General features: G+C 33.5%; 2 protein-coding genes across 2 annotated transcripts; both read left to right on the top strand.

Annotated features, from left to right (window-relative positions):
- The first annotated feature begins 2,054 nt into the window (after positions 1 to 2,054).
- On the top strand, positions 2,055 to 5,968 carry LOC115707169 (histone deacetylase 2). Its single transcript, XM_030635038.2, is given in 14 exon segments — positions 2,055 to 2,178; positions 2,180 to 2,338; positions 2,411 to 2,466; positions 2,559 to 2,676; positions 2,763 to 2,825; positions 3,544 to 3,612; positions 3,737 to 3,903; positions 3,980 to 4,044; positions 4,130 to 4,176; positions 4,363 to 4,407; positions 4,500 to 4,550; positions 5,206 to 5,292; positions 5,475 to 5,562; positions 5,666 to 5,968. Coding segments are annotated over 14 exon segments (1,170 nt in total). The 5' UTR covers positions 2,055 to 2,118; the 3' UTR covers positions 5,761 to 5,968.
- Positions 5,969 to 8,029: 2,061 nt separating this feature from the next.
- LOC115707176 (K(+) efflux antiporter 6) lies at positions 8,030 to 14,089 on the top strand. Its single transcript, XM_030635053.2, has 20 exons — positions 8,030 to 8,656; positions 9,036 to 9,079; positions 9,307 to 9,365; positions 9,482 to 9,560; positions 9,678 to 9,739; positions 9,831 to 9,906; positions 10,007 to 10,081; positions 10,592 to 10,663; positions 10,770 to 10,853; positions 10,958 to 11,026; positions 11,160 to 11,237; positions 11,350 to 11,438; positions 11,574 to 11,670; positions 11,769 to 11,822; positions 12,108 to 12,203; positions 12,948 to 13,136; positions 13,230 to 13,307; positions 13,390 to 13,434; positions 13,530 to 13,619; positions 13,716 to 14,089. The coding sequence occupies exons 1-20, from the start codon at positions 8,371 to 8,373 to the stop codon at positions 13,797 to 13,799; spliced, it is 1,806 nt and encodes a 601-aa protein (XP_030490913.2). The 5' UTR covers positions 8,030 to 8,370; the 3' UTR covers positions 13,800 to 14,089.
- The last annotated feature ends 4,607 nt before the right edge of the window (positions 14,090 to 18,696 follow it).

Consider the following 18,696-nt stretch of genomic DNA (forward strand, 5'->3'; position numbering starts at 1 on the left):
GTATGAATATGAGTATATACACCAACAACGAACCAAAATAAATATATATATATGAACAGTGTATAGTGTATATATGTATATATATGAAACTCAACCAAAATCAAGGCAGAGATAAATCCGCTCTGATACCAACTGTTAGACTATATATATAGTGTATGTAATATAGCATATACAAATGATATGAAATGCGGAAAATAAACTGTAATCATATCAATAATATATGCAATGAAAGGATCGATGTACCTCCAGCCATTGATCTTTGAGCTTCAATCCCTGCGATAGCTTCGGTATTGGAGTTCGGGCTTCCTCGCTCTCTCAACTCTCTTTAGATGGAATTTGCTGAATGAATTCAGAATGAGTGAGGAGCTCGGGGACCGAGACCCTATATTTATAGGTGAGATACTCCAACAGTATCGGCGCCACATTAATTGTCAGAATATTTTGACAATTAATTCAGGAAATCAAATCAGGTAATGAATATAGAAATCTGACCATATATAGAATATTACATAATTGATTTTGTCCAGATTCAATGAATATAAAATATTCATTTATCAGAAAATTAATTATTTATTTATTTCCTTAAATAGAAAATCATTTTCTTAATTAGAAAATAATTTCCATATATAAAATATTCTAATAATAAGTTCTTACCTTCTTTAATATTATTACTATTATTTTCTTTTTATGTCTTTTTATTTGTTTTCTTTTTCGGTATTATATAGGTAGTCAAAGTATTATATATCCAATTGAATATCATGAAACATTTACATTGTCGGAAGAAAAAATAAAATAAAAAAGAAATACAGGAAACAATTCAGAAAATTATATGTCAAAAAATTAATAATTCAATTTTTTTAATAAATATTCATATATATTTTGTAAATAAATAAACAAATAATTAAAAAAAAATAAATGAATAAATATTCTATGTTCGACAATCCACTAAAATAGCATGTGTCTCAATATTATAACCAACCACTATTCAAGATTTGAAGGGTGCATGGTTGTGACCAATATTAGAGTGTCCATTGTAGAACTACCCTATATTTTATTGAGAAATTTACACTAAATATTAATTTTTATTTTAAATTTTACATTTATACATTGATAATAGAAATTTTTTATATTTATACTTTTTTTATTTAATTTTTTTTTTTATTTTAAACTGTATTTTACTATTTTACTTATTAAAGCTTAAACAAACTTTTTTTTTTCTTTTAGCTTTTGCTGATTTTTTTAGGGACTTATCTGTATCAAAATAAATTTTTTAGGGACTTATGCCATAATAATATCAACACGTGACATTTTAGGGAAGAATTAACGAATGTGTTAAAAAGAGGACCAACCGACTTATAAGAATCTCAATCTTGGAGACTATTACTGCTGTTTTTTAAAATTGGGAACTTATTTGCATCAAAATAAATTTTTTAAGGGCTTTTACTGTAATTTTCCCGTCTATTTAATCAAATTATTTTCTAATTTATAATGTTATATATTGTAAAAGAACCCATAAAATTTGTATTTTTCTCGTACAAAAATTGAAGGAGCTCTTCAAAAGTAGGTACTGGGCCCTTAATACAATAGAGGAAAATTTACACAAAATATTATTTTTGGTCAATTTTATACACTTTTATAGTCAAATATTTATTTATATAATTTACATTTTCAAAATGTTCTATAAAAAATAACACAAAAATAATAAAAAACTCACATGAAAGTAACAAGAAAATAACTTTCAAATAATATCAAAACATCATACAAATAACAAAAAATCAACAAGAGTATAATATTTAAAAATATAAAAATATTAAATCACTGTACTTTCGGTAAATAAAATCATAAAAACCGTAAAAATACATGAAATTTAGTACAACCTTATTTTTATAATTTTTTTATTCTTGTATTTCTAAAATAATCCGTACAATATAAGAGAGGAAATCATTGTAATGGGCTGGGCTGGGCTGGGCTTTCTTAGTTTTATCAAATTTCAAAATTGCTATAATTTTCATTTGCTTCGTTTTTTAGACACTAATCAAACTGTAAAAGAGTGTTTCTTTGAACTCGGTAGTGAGTAGAGTACCGAGTCAACTCAATTCGAGTTCTGAGTCGAAGAAGATGAAAGATGAACTACTGCCGAGTCAAGTACGACCGAGTTTGGCCGAGTCAACTCGGAATCGCAGTTAAATCAACAGTTCTTTTGCTCATCACCTTCCTTACATTCAAACTATCTCAAATTCTCAATCGAAATTCTACTATGTCTTCTTCTTCGTCTCCAAACGACGCCGTACAGCGTATTCTCTCTAGCAAGCTCTATTTCGATGTTCCAATCTCCAAGGTATTCCAATTTGAGTCTCTGTTCAATAAATTGAGCTGTTTTATGCTGAATTTGTTTTTGAAATTGAATCAGGTACCGTTGATTTACTCTTCGAAGTATGACATCTCATTTCTTGGCATTGAAAAGCTGTAAGATTAGGGTTTTGTGTGAAAATTTCCAGCATTGTTTGCTCAAAAGAAAAGAAAAAGGACAAATATATGATTTTGTGATTGAATTTCAGGCACCCATTTGATTCTGCTAAGTGGGGTAGAATATGTGGGTTTTTAATCAAGGATGGTGTTCTTGACAAAAATGGTATTGTTGAGCCATTGGAAGCTTCAAAGAATGATCTCCTTGTGGTATTTTAGATTGTTAAGCATTTTATTTTTGAGAAATTGTGTAAATGTTTGAGGTGAAGGAAGTGGGTGTTTGTTGATTTGAACAGGTTCATTCAGAGTCATACTTGAATAGCTTAAAGTATAGTGCAAATGTTGCCATGATAATTGAGGTAATAATGCATTTTGATTTTCTGTATTGAATACTCATATTTGTTTTTGTAAGTGTTATGATTACTCACATATTATGTTACACTATCAAATAGTGTGATGCTTATTAGTAATTTGTAAATAGTGTGAAAATCTATATATTTATATATATATATATATATATGTAATTGTGTAGCTATTATTGGATATGGAATGAGAAAATAGATTTTTGGTTCAATTGGGAGAAGTGTATTTTGGAAATTTTTCCTATCTTGAAGAGGACTTGTTACCTATCATATTAGCTAAATGACTATGCAACCTACTCTGCATTTTAGTTATTTACTCGGCTTGGTGTCTCAAAAAACAGTTTTGTTAGTTATTATTCTGTTACTTAGTCTTATCAATACAAATGTTTTTCTGAGTTTTTAGTCTAGAGAACAAAAGTAGGAAGGAGGGTTGTATAAGGAGTTCACATGTGTCTGAGGTTTCATGTGAGGAGCTTGACTCCATTGTTTTTGTTCTCAGATTTTTCATTCTTTCAATAAAGAGATTAAGTCTCATTGTTCATTCCCTGCTCTTCGATCTTTTGTACCATTTCTTTGTTTTATACTTTGTTGTTACTGGTCAAATTGTTCTGGTGTTTAGATTATGTTATTGACATAGGTGATATCATTCCCTTCATAACAATTATTTTGATCATGTTTCAAGGATTGTTTACATATTTTAAGTACTATCACATAGGTACCTCCTGTGGCATTATTTCCCAATTGTATTGTGCAGCAGAAAGTTCTTCATCCATTCAGAAACCAGGTAATAATATTGTGTCATTCAGCCTTGATTTTTTCTTCAGACCTGTTTTTGCTATTGAATTGTTTTCTTCCATTCTTTCCGAAAGGATAATAGAGAAGATTGTCTAGTCATGTTTTAACTGCAGGTTGGAGGTACTATTGTGGCTGCAAAGCTTGCAAAAGAGCGGGGATGGGCCATCAATGTTGGGGGAGGGTTTCATCATTGTTGTGGAGGGAGAGGAGGGGGATTTTGTGTTTATGCTGACATTACCCTTTGCATTCATTTTGCCTTTGTTCGATTAAACGTATCTAGGTAGTAACAGATGCCTCACTTAAGAGTTATATTATTTTTTAAGTATGGGCTTGGTCTTAGTCTCCAAATTTTTCAGGGTGATGATTATTGATCTTGATGCACATCAAGGAAATGGCCATGAAACAGATTTTGCCAATGACAGTATGTTTACTTTTACTCTCATCCTTCCCTTAATAGCTTTATATGATTCTCTTTGGATCCGAAATAACTTCATTTTTTCTAACAGGTCGAGTCTATATTCTGGATATGTTCAACCCTGGAATATATCCATTGGTAAGTCACCTGCTTTTTATTCTCCTTCTATGGATTCTTTCAGAAATGATTTAAATGTAATGAGAGCTGGGGTTAGGGAGTGATTTTGGGTACCGAAAAAACGCCTTCTCGATTGAATCCTTTTGAAGCCTTTATAAAATTACAATATTCTTTAACATTGTTCTCCCTTCCTAATTTCTTTATAAGGATTATGAGGCTAGGAGATATATTGATCAGAAGGTCGAAGTAGTGGTAAGTGATTAATATCTCATCTTCTCAAGAAAATTGTAATTGTATCTTCCTTGCACCACAATAAATTGATGCTTTTCATGAATTTTGACCAGAGTGGCACTAGAACACACGAGTACTTGCAAAAATTAGACGAAGCACTTGAGGTAAAAAGCTTTTAAACTTTTATTCTCTTCTGATTCATGCAAATATTGTGCTACAATTCCTGTTTTATGCTTATGTATTTGTATCCCCCTCCTTGTGTAACTTAACATTGTTTCTTGAATTCTGTTGATTTTCACACTCAGTACTCTCGTTGTTATTCTGCTTCCTGTAATGAGTGTGAAATCATTGTTTTTGTTCTTGTTATTTTTAATACAACAAACAAGCAGTCACTTTTGAAGCTGAATGAAAATGATTTTAACATGTAAAGCAACATTAGTTGCTATTATTCTACTTGAAGAAACAAATGACCAGTCATTTTATTTTCTAAACGATGTATCTTTTTCATTCAAAACTTGTAAACGGGATGGTTCGTTTTGTTTAATTATTTTTGGTTTTATATTTTTAGGTGGTAAGTGAAAGCAAAGTTCAATATGTTAGGCCTACAAAGCAGCAAAGTAACAAGAAAGGATGTGTTTTAGAGCATATAAGATGTTATCTTTAAGAGATATAATCACATAATCTTAAATTGTCTTTTTATCTTTATTTGACTACTGAAAGTCATTATAATAATGCTTTGTCACATGTATGAAAGTGGTTTCTTTGGTACTAGTTATCATATCTGGAAATGAGGGATTTCTTCTATGTCCACCACATTAGGTTGCTGCACACGCATTTGATCCAGAGCTTATAATCTATAATGCTGGAACAGATATATTAGATGGAGATCCACTGGGGAGGCTGAAGGTAATCTTGTCATAGGATCCGATTCATTGTTTAGCTTCACTCTTCATCTTGATATATATATATATATATATATATATATATATATATATATATATATATATAATAGGCGTTATGGGATAACCAGTAAAGATGAAAAGGTTTTCAATTCTGTTTTGTATTTCTTTTCTATAACACTTGTGCAGATTAGTCCTGATGGGATTTCTAGTAGAGACGAAAAGGTTTTTAGGTTTGCTCGCGAGAGGAACATTCCTATTGTCATGCTCACATCAGGTGCGCCTTCTCTATCTTTCTCTCTTTGTTTGCAAGAAAAGCTATAGCCACCTGAGACAAACTTAGTAGTATTACTTGTTAGTAACTTCTCTTGGCTATTCAGGTGGTTATATGAAGTCTAGTGCTAGAGTTATAGCAGATTCGATAACAAATCTCTCCACGAAACGTTTGATCGATACACATGTAACGGGGACATGACTTTGTGCCAAAGAGGATGCAAAAGGGCACAAATTTCTTGAGTTCTTGAGTTCCACTTATGTTGGAACTCATGGTAAATGATTATCTTTAAAGTAGATAAGTGAGTTTTTATTTTGATTTTAGTGCTCATTGACACTACTTTGAAAGAGTATGTAAAAATATGTATATTTTTAGTTTTAATATTGAAAGAAATGTTCTTTGAGGTGTATATTCAAATGTCATTCATGACAATTTTACATGAAAACAGTTGAGATTAGCATACATAATTAATTACTAATGTTTGTTTACTAATCTAATGACACTAAATCCTAACCATTTTTTTTTTTTTTTGCAGAATAGCTTTATTTTGATATTATTTTGCAAAATAATAATTAATTTGCCAAGGAAATATATTAGTTGATTACTTGTAAAATTAAAAGGGTAATAATGTAATGTAGTGCAGGCCATGTGATTCAATCCTGAGTTGTCTTGGTTGTGGCAGATGGATGTTGTTTAATTTTGAAATGAGATTCAACTTAAAATAATTAATTAATTAATACTAGAATTTGGTTTAGGTAAAATGAGAGCATGTCACCTTGTGCATCATCAATGCTATTGTTAAGATTGTATACCAAATAATTTAATATAAGTGTTGATATTTCAACAACACCATTTTGATTTTGTTGTTATTAATAAAAAAAAATAAGACATCTTAAAATACTTATTTTAAATTGTGTCATTTTGTCCTAAAAAAAAATGACATTAGTTGTTAAAAAATCAATATGTTTGAAGTATTGTTACTGTAAAATTATGCATCCGGAACTATTATTGAATTGTGTTTTTCAAACTATTACTACTATTAAGTCGTGTCTTTAAAATTTTGAGTAGAGAAGTATAAAAAATTGTAATAAATAAAAAATATTAAGAATGACTAATTAGGCATGGTTATGAAAAACAACCACTAGTATCACATATGGTTAGGACCTTTTTAGGGTAACAAATATATTAGGGTTCGACCACGAAATGCCACAATTTACATATTTCATGTTTCTCTTTGTGTGGTGGTATCTAGCTCACTTTCAAAGTTATTTTCGAATAAAGTATAAGCAATTACAAATTCATAAATATTATTGTTCTTATAAAATAAGAAAATTATTGGAAGAAAAAGAAAAGTAATAGGATAATAGATTCACTCAAACATATTAATAAAAAGATTGATACTCTCCATCCTTATTTGTTCGGAATAACGAAATCGCCTTTTAAAAAATTATTAAAAAATTACTTGAAAAATAATTTAATAATTTCGTAGATGAATATTGATTTATCATTCCATTTCTTTATATTTTTCATCTTCTCTTAACTATTCATCTTCTATATTCTCCTTCCATCTTACCAAACATATTCTTAGATTTGTATTTTTCACTCTACAATTTTTATTTTCTTTTTTGTTAATACAGTAGAACCTCTATTTAAGAATACTCTATTCAAGAATAACCTCTAATTTGTTATAAAAAAATTAAGTCCCAATTTGGGCTAGTTATAAATAAGAATAACATCTAAATTGTAATTAGTTATACTTTTTCAAAGTCCCATATTAATAAAGTATACCTCTATATAAGAATAATTACATCTTTTTAAAATATATACATATATTTTGTAAATTTATTTACATAAAATTAATAATTTTATTTCAAATTGTAATATATGTATCAACATTATATTTACTTTAAAACAATTCTATTATAATATAGTATTAATAATTATTTATTGTTATTATTGTTACATTGATATTTTTTGGTATTTTAATTTTTTTTTCTAGTGTAACTCTATTTAATTATAACCTCTCAATTAAAATATAATTTGCTTAATCCCAGGTGTATTCTTGAATAGAGGTTCTACTTTATAAGTAATTCTAATAAAATGTCTATTTATCAAACAAAAAGACATTCATAAATTCAAATTCACACAAAGACAAAATTGGAAAAGGTTGGAAAACCTAGTCATCTTATATATGAATTGAGTACACTAAAAAAACATGACTTTATGCAAAAAATTTGGATGTATTTCCAAAATTTGACATTTTCTTATAAAAATTAAAAAACTTTTGTTCTTTCTTTTATTTTATTTTAATTAAAATTAAAAAAAAACCGTTTTTAATTTTTTTCCCAAAAATAAAACTAACCAAAAGATGATTTTGTCGGATCAGCCACCATTAAAATGAGGTGAAGTAAATTACAAAATTACCCTCAATAGCCTTTATAGTCTGTAGTTTCAGGTATATAATAGAGTTGGTACCCTTATTATTACCATAGTCAAGTCAAAAAGTCAAACTAACTTCCATTTCACTCACTCTCTCTCTCTCCTCGCCTGAAAATTCACCGGCGATTATATCAGAGATCATTATATATATACATATATATATGATTTGTGTGTATTTATGTATGTATTGTTGGTTTTAACTAAATCCAGATTGATTGTGATTAAGACCACAACAACTTGATTAAACACTCTTCTTCTCACTCTAGATATATAATATATATATATATATGTATGTATATCTGCCATTGTTGAATTGGAGTTGAAGCTTAGCTCAGTTCAGCTCAGTTGGTGTTATTTCTTAATTTATCGGCAATGTTGTTGAGAAGATCTTCTTCTTCGTATTCGGTTAGAGGTTTCTTCTCGATCTTGGCTCCGATTCTGGTTCTTCTTCTATGTTCGGATTTGCTTCCTGTTTCTACGAGCCAGAGCGAGAGTGAGAGTGAGAGGGAGAGGTTGGTTGGAGATGAATCGGATCTGCTACTTGGGACTAATTTCACTCAGTTCAATGTGTCGAGTTCTAAACCTAAAGAAGGTAGCTTCGCTGATATGATTGATAAAGCTTTGGAGAATGAGTTCAAGGAGAATGACCAAAATGAAGGTGTGTAGATCCGAATCCGAATCCGAATCCGAATTCAGCCTTTCTTTCTCTTTGTAACTCTTTTTTTTTTTTTTTTTGTTAGGGTTTAATGTTGATGTTGCTTCGTTTGCATTTCTAGTAAATTGGAGTTTACTGAAGATTCTTATGAGATTCTGTTTTGTTGGATTGAAATGATTTGCTTGGTTTTGAAGAATTTGGTTTGATTAGTCAATAACGTAGAAATACATCAAATTGTGTAATGAAAGAACAACACTTCATATCTTAATCCTTACCATATAATATATATATATATATGTAAATTACTGATTTGTGGTATAATAAATAAGAGAATAATCGATCTGAACGCCTTTTCTTACTTGTGGTACTTGTTGCATTGCAGCTAATGATGCTGGGAGCTTTAACAACAGTGTTTCAGAGCAACAGGTTGGTGCTACTTACTGCATCTCAAATATTAATCTCTTACGTTTATGTGATCAAAATTAGAAGAATCCAATTCAAATAAGATTTGGGAAAGAATCAAACTTTATGGTGAAAGAAATGTTTTCAATGGAAAAGGGAAACAGTTACCATCTTTCCAAAATTTGTTAATGACCATGAGAAGTATGAAAATATAATTGTTTTTAGCTAAATGTGTATTTTATGCTCATCAGGCAGTTCTGGAGACTGTTGCAAGAGTCAGGTCGAAAAAAAATGAGACGAAAGAGGAGAAGTATGTGCTCTTATCTGAAATGAATATATTTATTACTTTATGAGCACCTGTTCCATATTGGTTTTGCTTTCATCAATTGAACTTGCTTTTGCATTACTCAATTGTGGTATTATTAGGTCGTTTCAGTTTCAAGATGTCTTCAATCTGGATAATGAAAACAGAGCAGAAGATACTCCAACCTTGATAGATCGGAAGGTAAGGTTGCTTCTTTAGAAAAAGAATGTATACATTTATATTAATGCCATGGGTTTTTGTTCTCTTGCCAATAAAATGCTATATCACTTTTTTCTCTATCCGATCGACTCCTCTCAGGACAATGTCTTCATTATATCAAACTTTAAGTCAAAGTATCCTATGCTGCAGCTAGACTTGAGGTTGACTTACTGTTTCTCGTTTTGTTAAGTTTGTTCTTCATACTTTATGAGATAGTCTGAACTCTGAACTCTTCAATTTGTTGGATTGCAGATTAATATCAGATTTGGTAGTTGTTATTGTGTCTGCAACCTGTGGGGGGATCGCCTTTGCTTGTGCTGGACAGCCGGTCTGGCTACCTTTTTCTATGAATCATATTGATTAATTACAACTTAAAATCCTATGTTTATTTCTTCTGATTCCGTTATATTATTTTATGCATGGTGAAGGTTATTACTGGATATTTGCTAGCGGGATCTTTGATTGGCCCTGGAGGATTGAACTTCATCAGTGAAATGGTGCAAGTATGTTTCTTCTTGCAAGGTTTTTACTTTTTATCCAGCTTTCTGTTATGAAGACAATAAAACACTTCTGGTAAATAATTCATATGTTAAAGCACCCATCGTTCATCTCTTGCCATTTAACTAGTTCGATTTTCAAAACAATTTTTAATCCATAACATAGGCAATGTTAAGTTCATATGTGAGTATAAATATATAATTTTTTTCCTCATAGATAAATGTATTTTATAAGACAGTTACAAGGACTTGAACTCTTCTGCATCACTCACACACCCAAAGCTTGAGGCATTTTGGGCATGTTAAGTTCTATAAGTATTCATCTTAATTGATTTCATCCTAATTAGTTAGGCCCAGTATAGTATATGAAAGTTTGGGCCTCATCCTCAGATAGGTACATATAGTTTTTACTTCATACCCCTGTACATAAAATTAGGTGTAAAGGATAACTGTTTTTTAAGAGTAGTTATAGCGTATGATACTATGCTTCCCCTTTAAATGATGGTCTATTTGTAGGTTGAAACAGTGGCTCAGTTTGGTGTAATATTTCTCCTTTTTGCTTTGGGCTTAGACTTCTCCACAACAAAGGTTGGCCATTTTCTTGCTCTTTCACTTCTTCTCCCTCCCTTCGCATTGTTTTTTTTGAGTGGTCATAACTTATAATGCTATTTAAACTATCACTTTGTGATTATAGTTGAAAGTTGTTCGAGCTGTTGCTATTCTAGGAGGTCTGCTCCAAATTTTACTATTCATGTGCCTCTGTGGGATTACAGTATCGGTATGTGTTGGGCATTCTTACTTCAGCTATATTTGTACTTCCCATACACTTTTATCAGGTGTTGGTTCCTCGCTAAAGTACTGATTAGATGTTTCTTTTTGCAGTTGTGTGGTGGTAAAACTTCAGAGGGAGTATTTGTTGGAGCATTTCTTTCAATGTCTTCGACGGCAGTGGTAACCTAAAAATTGTTTCATGCATGCATGTGTGCACCTTATTATTCATTTCTCTGTTTGTGATTTTTCAGCTCATAAATATTGCCTGGATGTGTATTATGATTACTGAAAAGTTGCATTCTTGTGTCCTAAGGTATTGAAGTTTTTGATGGAGAAAAACACCACAAATTCTCTTCACGGCCAAGTCACCATAGGCACCCTTATCCTCCAGGTGTGTAGGATTTAACACTTTACTCTTCTTACTTCTTATGGACTTCAAATTATTTAAAAATATTTTACAATCTCTCTTTCTGGAAATATCTTGAGAAATGTTTGTTTTCCAGGACTGTGCTGTGGGATTGCTTTTTGCTTTGCTTCCAGTTCTTGGTGGGACTTCTGGTGTTCTTGAAGGATTTCTGTCAATGGCCAAATTGTAAGTTTTGTCATTTGGATCCAGTGGATAGTGTTGATTACACACTTTTTTCCTTGAACATTGTGCTTATAGTAATCTCATTCCTGTACTTCAATACTTGATATAAGGATAAGCTGATCATCTACTTTTAACCAGGCTGGTGATCTTGATTGCATTTCTAGCTGTTTTGTCAATAGTATCTCGCACTGCTCTCCCTTGGTTACTAAAATTGATGATTAGCTTATCGTCTCAGGTATTATTTTGCTTTTGAATGAAACAAGTTAGTTGAGTGTGCAATTAACTTACATTGTCTACTTTGTATGGTCTGTAACAATTAGTTTCATATTGCAGACCAATGAACTCTATCAATTGGCATCAGTGGCATTCTGCTTACTCGTAGCCTGGGTTTGTTTTCTTGCTTCCTGTACCATCTATTTGCGGCCTTGGTTAATGCTTCAGAAAATTTCTATTTGTTATGCATATAGTTAGCAGAATGACTGGTGGTTCCCATTAATATTTTAATTGTGCATACTTATGGACAGAGGGAGAAACCTAATTTGCAGTAACAATGTTATTTTGGCAAGCTGCAATTTTTTCTTTTCTGTGTGACCTTCTTCAGTATATCAAAATATACTGTTATAACCATAGATTGCATGTTGGATTCATTATAGAATGTTTGTATTACTGCAGTGTAGTGATAAGTTGGGACTAAGTCTAGAGCTGGGTTCGTTTGCTGCTGGTGTGATGATATCCACAACCGATCTTGCACCACATACTCTTGAACAAGTAAGATTAATAAATTATTCTCTTTTCAGTCAAATGGATGCTGTGGAGATGTATGGAGAGCAATTGATTTCGCGTAACTGTAAATATTGTATTCAAGTATATGCTATTATACATCTTAAATTATGGGTTAGATGAATGAGGTATAAGTGGAAGCTAGCCTCGTTTTGTTCTTCATAGTAGTGTGCCTGCAATGGTTACCTATCGAGGTAGATTAGAGGTGACGGGTGTTGTTGAAATTCACATCCTTACATAAAAAAATTCCTTGTTTCAGATTTGTGGAATAATACCTGCTCCAGTAATGCAAAATGTGAAATGGATCATAAACATCCATTTTTGTCTGTACACAACAACTGGGAAGATAAGAGAAAGAAAACTGAGTTTGGAGTAGGCAGACATGTTGCCTTGCTCTGTTAATTTTGTTTAACACCGATTTTTTGGCGAAATTTGATTTTTGGACTTGGCAGATATGTAGGTGTTATATCTTCCCAAGAGAAGTAAGCCTTTTGAAAAGTTTTGTGCCAAACCATTCAAAATAATTTCTATGCGGTCTTCCTAGTTTTACAGTTTGCCTTTTTCTTCTCTTCAAGCCATAACAGCCATAAAATTATTGAACCTGTATAGTCAGCACAACCGCCGTAAACGTATGTGTGAAATATACAATGTATGATAGTCTGTCTTTGCAATTTTGAATCATTTGAGATTTAAATAATTCCATTTACAGAGTGAATCTTTTCCTTTATGCAGATTGAGCCCATTCGAAATCTCTTCGCTGCTCTTTTCCTTGCCAGCATTGGGATGTTGATCCATGTTCAGTTTCTATGGAATCACGTAGACATATTGCTTGCATCCGTTATATTGGTCATCATCGTAAAAACAGCTATCATTGCATCAGTCGTCAAAGGATTTCGCTACAACAACAAAACTTCAATCCTTGTAAGTTTTCGCTACCACAATTTACTGTCTTATTAATTATTTTTCACTTCTTCTGCAAGTGATCAATGTGTGGTTATTGTTCATTGTACAAAGGTGGCATTGTCTTTGGCACAAATAGGGGAATTCGCTTTCGTTCTCCTTAGTCGCGCCTCAAACCTTCATCTAGTCGAGGTTTGTTCTGTAACTTAAGTTGAAATATATACTATAATCTGTTTACAACCATTACCAATTCTTCTCTATCTTATGTAACCAGGGAAAATTGTATCTATTGCTTCTTGGGACCACAGCACTAAGCCTGGTATGAGTTCATTTTAATGACATTCGAGTATAAAATCATGTCGGGTTCTCTTCTAGTATTTTACTCAGCTAATCTACCGTGAAAAACCGATGCAGGTAACAACTCCAATGCTCTTCAAACTCATTCCTGCCGTCGTGCATCTTGGCGTGCTCTTACGGTGGTTTCCCCCCGACATTTCTCTAGAGGTAATCAATCGCCTAATCTCGAATCCAACTCCAACCAATTCCAAGTTCCATTTTCAACTTAACACGTTCGACTCTCTTTCTCTTTCTCTTTCACAGATGGGATTAAAAGGAGAGAATCTCCGAAGCGACAGTGGGAAGCAACGTGTTGTTGTGTTGGTTCAAGGTTCTCATGATTCCTAAAACTTCCAACTAAGTAGGAATTACTTTCTCTTATCAGTCCAATCAACAAACATTCAGAATGAAACCGAACAGGACCGATAAGGTTTATCGATCTAACGACTACTGAACTAACTTAACTAACAACCCAAGCCTTACTCCCTTATTATTAATTTTTTTTCCTCCCACTTTGTGATATCATTCTTTCTCTGTATAATATAGTCTCTTTTTTTGTTTCTATGTTGTAATTTTTAGTTTGACAGTATTTGATTTCTCCAAGTGGTCAGTTTTGAATGTATCAAGTCTTTTGATTATTGGTTAGATTTCCTCTTCTCTTTTTCACAGTTTCAACATTATTAGTAGTGTTTATTTTGATTGGGAATCTTCTTGCATTCATAATTATTGAATTAATTCACTTATTATTGTGTTTAGAGTTTAGATTTGAGACAGAAAAGAAAATGGGAATTTTGTTTTATATTTATTCCATAAAATTGAGTTCCAAACAAGCAACTATGGCATAACAATAAATAACAAAGTCCAATTATTATTTATTTATTTTTTTTTTGAAAAAATTAATCATCTTTATTAATTGCAATCTATAGTGATTACATGATTAAAATTTGAAATAACATCACTACTCCTGATTACACGATCAACAATTAAATAGGATGTTCGAGCTAAGAAATGAGCAACACTATTTGCAAAACGTCTAATGAAATTAACATAAACATCTTGCAAGTCATTTAACGTCTTACAATTAGAAATAATACTCCAAAAGTATGAAACCATAGGAATAGAGTTACATTATGCTTGCACCACAGTAAGACTATCAGTTTCAATGACAACCTTCAATCTTTCCGTTTAACCCAACTCAGTGCCTCTTTAACACCCAAAGCTTCCACCATTTCGGGTTGCAACAACCCTGACCGACAGCAGGTAAAAGCTTCCACCAATGCGCCAATTTCATCCCTAATCACCCTTGCTGTAATACCCAGAATTAAGAAAAGGATTAGCAAAACCCTAATTAGATAATTATGAGTTAATTGAGGAATTATATTATTATATAGTTCAATATATGTGAAATTATATGAAAATTAAAATATTAAAGACCCCGCTGGTGAGCCAGGGGCATTTTGGTATTATGACCCGAGAAGGGTAAATTGTTGAGATTAATTTAATTACGTGCTTAATAGAACTATATTATTATATAGTATGCCTGTGTTGTCTTTTCAGGTGTGTTCTGACAGGTTAGCGCGATATAGTCACACCTGGGAATTTCAGACCGAACCGGGTTCGGGCCCGAAATGTAAATTGGATTGATTTAATTGGCATTTTATTTGATGAGTGATAATCTGAAATTTAATGGTGAATTATTTATGCATGAATGACTAAATTACCCTTGTGAGGGTGTATGTGTGAATTTAAGCCCTAGGGGGGGCAAAATGGTCATTTGACCATATTTGAATTACATTTGATTAAAGCTGATTTTTTTGAGAAAAAACAAAAAGAAAACTCTGGGTTTTCCTCTTTCTCACTCGAACCCTCTCCCTCTCTTACCCTCTTAGTTTTCAAAGTGTGATTTGTGAGATTTAGCTTGAATTAAGAGTGTTGGTTGGAGAATTGGTTGTGTTGGAGATTGGGTTAAAGCTTGTGCAAGAAATCAAGGTAGTTTCTTGCTGAATTAATTGAAATTAAATATTGAATTCTTGCTGAAATTGTAGAGTAAAAAGCATGTGTTTGAGTTTGGATTTTCTTCTTGCATGTGTGATGAAAAGGATGCTAATCTTATGGAATTGAGTTTCTATTTCTTATGTGTTTTGTGGTTGAACTTGGGCAGTGATTACATGGTGTTTTTAGATTGGAATTTCATGTTTAAATTGATGTTATGCTGCTAAAATTTAAAATGTTTGAAGTGGGTTAAGTTCATGCCCTTGAGCATGAAGTTTTGATGAGTTTAGGCATGATTTTTGCTATGTTTCTCAATCTGATTTTTGGTGATATTATGAGGATTTAGATGCATGTAATGTGTTAATTGAGTGTCTATGATATGCTAGTAATCCCAGTTGTTAATTTGTATGCTTGGTTGAGAATTTGGAGTGAAAGATTGAGTTTGGAAGCTGAAAATTCGAAGAAGGGCTGCTGGTTTTCTGGGTTCTGCACCCAGATGTCGCGGCATGCTCTGAGCATGCCGCGGCCCACCCCTTGTTGGTGGAACCTGGGTTTTGTCCCAGGTGCCGCGGCATGGTCTGGGCATGCCGCGGCCCGCCCTCGTGTTTTTGGGCAGTTTCGAGTTGAATTTTCGAAAGTTCGTAACTTTTGATTCCGAACTCCGATTTGGGAATTCTTTATATCGTTGGAAAGCTCGTTCCGAGCTCTGTATGATTATCTGAGTTGTAAAAGCCATGCTTGAATTTTTATGAGTTGAAAATAAGGGGTTAATCCTAAGTGTAAATTATCCCAGATTTGTGTGACTAGGATTACCGGCACCTGATCAGGAGCACCCGGGGATTCGGAATCTCTTTCTATTGCTGGACAACAGGTAAGAAAGTAGTTTGCATGTAGAGTATGCGCAGTGGCGCTTATGTGAATTTGATATATGCGAGTTATTGTAACCAGAATTTGGGTAATTACCCTAATAGGAACAGTTTGTTAGCCTAGGGTTATTACTCTAGTGGAATATGTGTATAAATACCATGCCATGCTAAATGAAATGAAATTTAAGGATTATGTGCTTAAGGCATAATCAGGTTGGACTCGGTACACATAACCGAGATGAACCACTTCTAAGGCCTTAATGTATTTAGACGTGTGAGAGCAACACGTGGGTCTACGTCACGTAGATTTAATTAGATGTGTGAGCGCAACACATAGGTCTACGCCACGTAGACATACATGGGCATGTTGATATAGTGATCAGGTCTGTGCTATACAGACATATATGTGAATGAGCATATTATATTTGTTATGATTTATACTGTCTTGCTGGGCTTGGCTCACGGGTGCTCTACTGTGCAGGAAAGGGTAAGGCATTAGCTGATCAGCCATGAGTTTCTGGAGCAGACGAAAAATGTACATGTTCACGCCACTTCAGACCAAGCGGGTTATGGGTCTAACAGTGTTGACTTTTGTATTCCGTTTTGCCGCTTAGGTCAGCTAGTAAGAAAGAACTTGTAATAAGTTGTAAATATTTTTTTTGGGATCCCAACTATTTTGAAAAGTTTAAATATATTACAAGTTTATTTTTCAGTCTGTTTAATATAAAAGTTTAAATTCTGCGCTATTTTAATTAGTAATCCGGATTAGGGGATTAGGGTTTCATAAGCATTTTTTGGGTAGCGTGTCTAATTATTTAGGGCGTTACAATTTGGTATCAGAGCGCTAAGGTTTTTAAACTTCCTGTAGACCGGCCGAACATGTACATTCGTTGTCAGAGATAAGCTTGACTCATGGTGCAGTAAGTATTGAGAGTAAATACTTGACTGTATGTGTGATCATCTGTTTACCGCTTTCCATTTTAGGCAGTATGCAAGCATCTAGAGTATGTATGTGTTATGTGATGCCATGCTTTAAATGTTAATTGTTTATGTAAATATGTATGAGGTAAATAGATGAGTTAGGGTTTAAGGCATTAAGTGCGTAAGTGTGGTATCGGTGCTTAACTCGTTGGGGTTGTTGATTTCAGGGTACCTAGTAATGGACCCTCCACAATCATCCAAACCACAGGGCGAGCAAGTAGAGCCCGGGGCTACCCGAACTGATCCACCAGCACCGCCTCCACCTCCGCAAAATCCGGGGGATAATGCGGAGGCTGTTAATGCTAATCCTCCTGCTGATTGGCAGCAAATGTTTCATGAAATGCGGAGTGTTATACTTCGTCAAGAAGAAGAGTTGCAACGTTTGAGGCAACAAGGTGTCCCAGCTAATCAAGGGTTACCACCAGCTCCTGTGCCAGTGGTGGGTAACCAAGGGTTTGTTATGCCGCATCGGGACTCTGTGTTCGAGAGTTTTATTAAGCTACAACCTCCGGTTTTTCTAGGAGGTATCTACATTATTAAGGCCGATCAGTGGATGAGCACTGTTACCCGGATCCTCAATAATATGGGGGTGACGGGAACTGAGAGGGTAAATTGTGCAGCCTTTATGTTTCAAGATCATGCCCGCGTCTGGTGGGATATAGTGAATCAAACCCGGGATGTCAGTGTGATGACATGGGATGAGTTTAAGAAACTTTATGAGGAAAAGTTCTATAATGTGGTTGTACGGACTTCACACCAGGAAGACTTTGTGAAGTTGACTTAAGGGAAGATGTTGGTGGCTAAATATACTCTGGAATTTGACAGGTTATCTAAATTTGCTGGTGATTTGGTGTCTACCGACTTTACCAGCAAACAAAAGTATGTTCGAGGACTGAATGCTACAATCAGTCGAGACTTGAAAATTACCACATCCCATGACACTCTGTATAAGAGGGTGGTAGACTTGGCCTTAATTGCTGAAGAGGCCGAGCAGCAAGTGATGAAAGAGCAGGCTGTAAAGGATGCCGCCATGGCATCAAACCCTCCTGCTGGTGGTAATGTCAGTAAGGGGATCGACAGTAGCAACCCTGAGCACAAGTGGAAGGCTGAGGCTTCCGGAATTTCAGGTTGAAATAGAAAGTTTCAGGGAAACAGAGGTGGCCGTCAAGGCCGCGGGTCCTCATTTCGGTCATACCCCGAGTGCCCTAAATGTAAGAAGCATCATCCTGGTGAGTGCCGAGCCAAGGCATGTTTCCAGTGTGGCGTGGTGGGCCACTTTATCAGAGACTGTCCCCAAGCTAAGAGAGAAGAGCCTAAGAAGAATGTTGCTCAGAACTCGGGGCGACTTTTCACTATAACTCAGGCAGATGCTGATGCTAGTCCATCAGTTGTGACAGGTCAGTTAT

This window comes from Cannabis sativa, chromosome X (genome assembly GCF_029168945.1).
Source record: "Cannabis sativa cultivar Pink pepper isolate KNU-18-1 chromosome X, ASM2916894v1, whole genome shotgun sequence".
NCBI lineage: Eukaryota > Viridiplantae > Streptophyta > Magnoliopsida > Rosales > Cannabaceae > Cannabis > Cannabis sativa.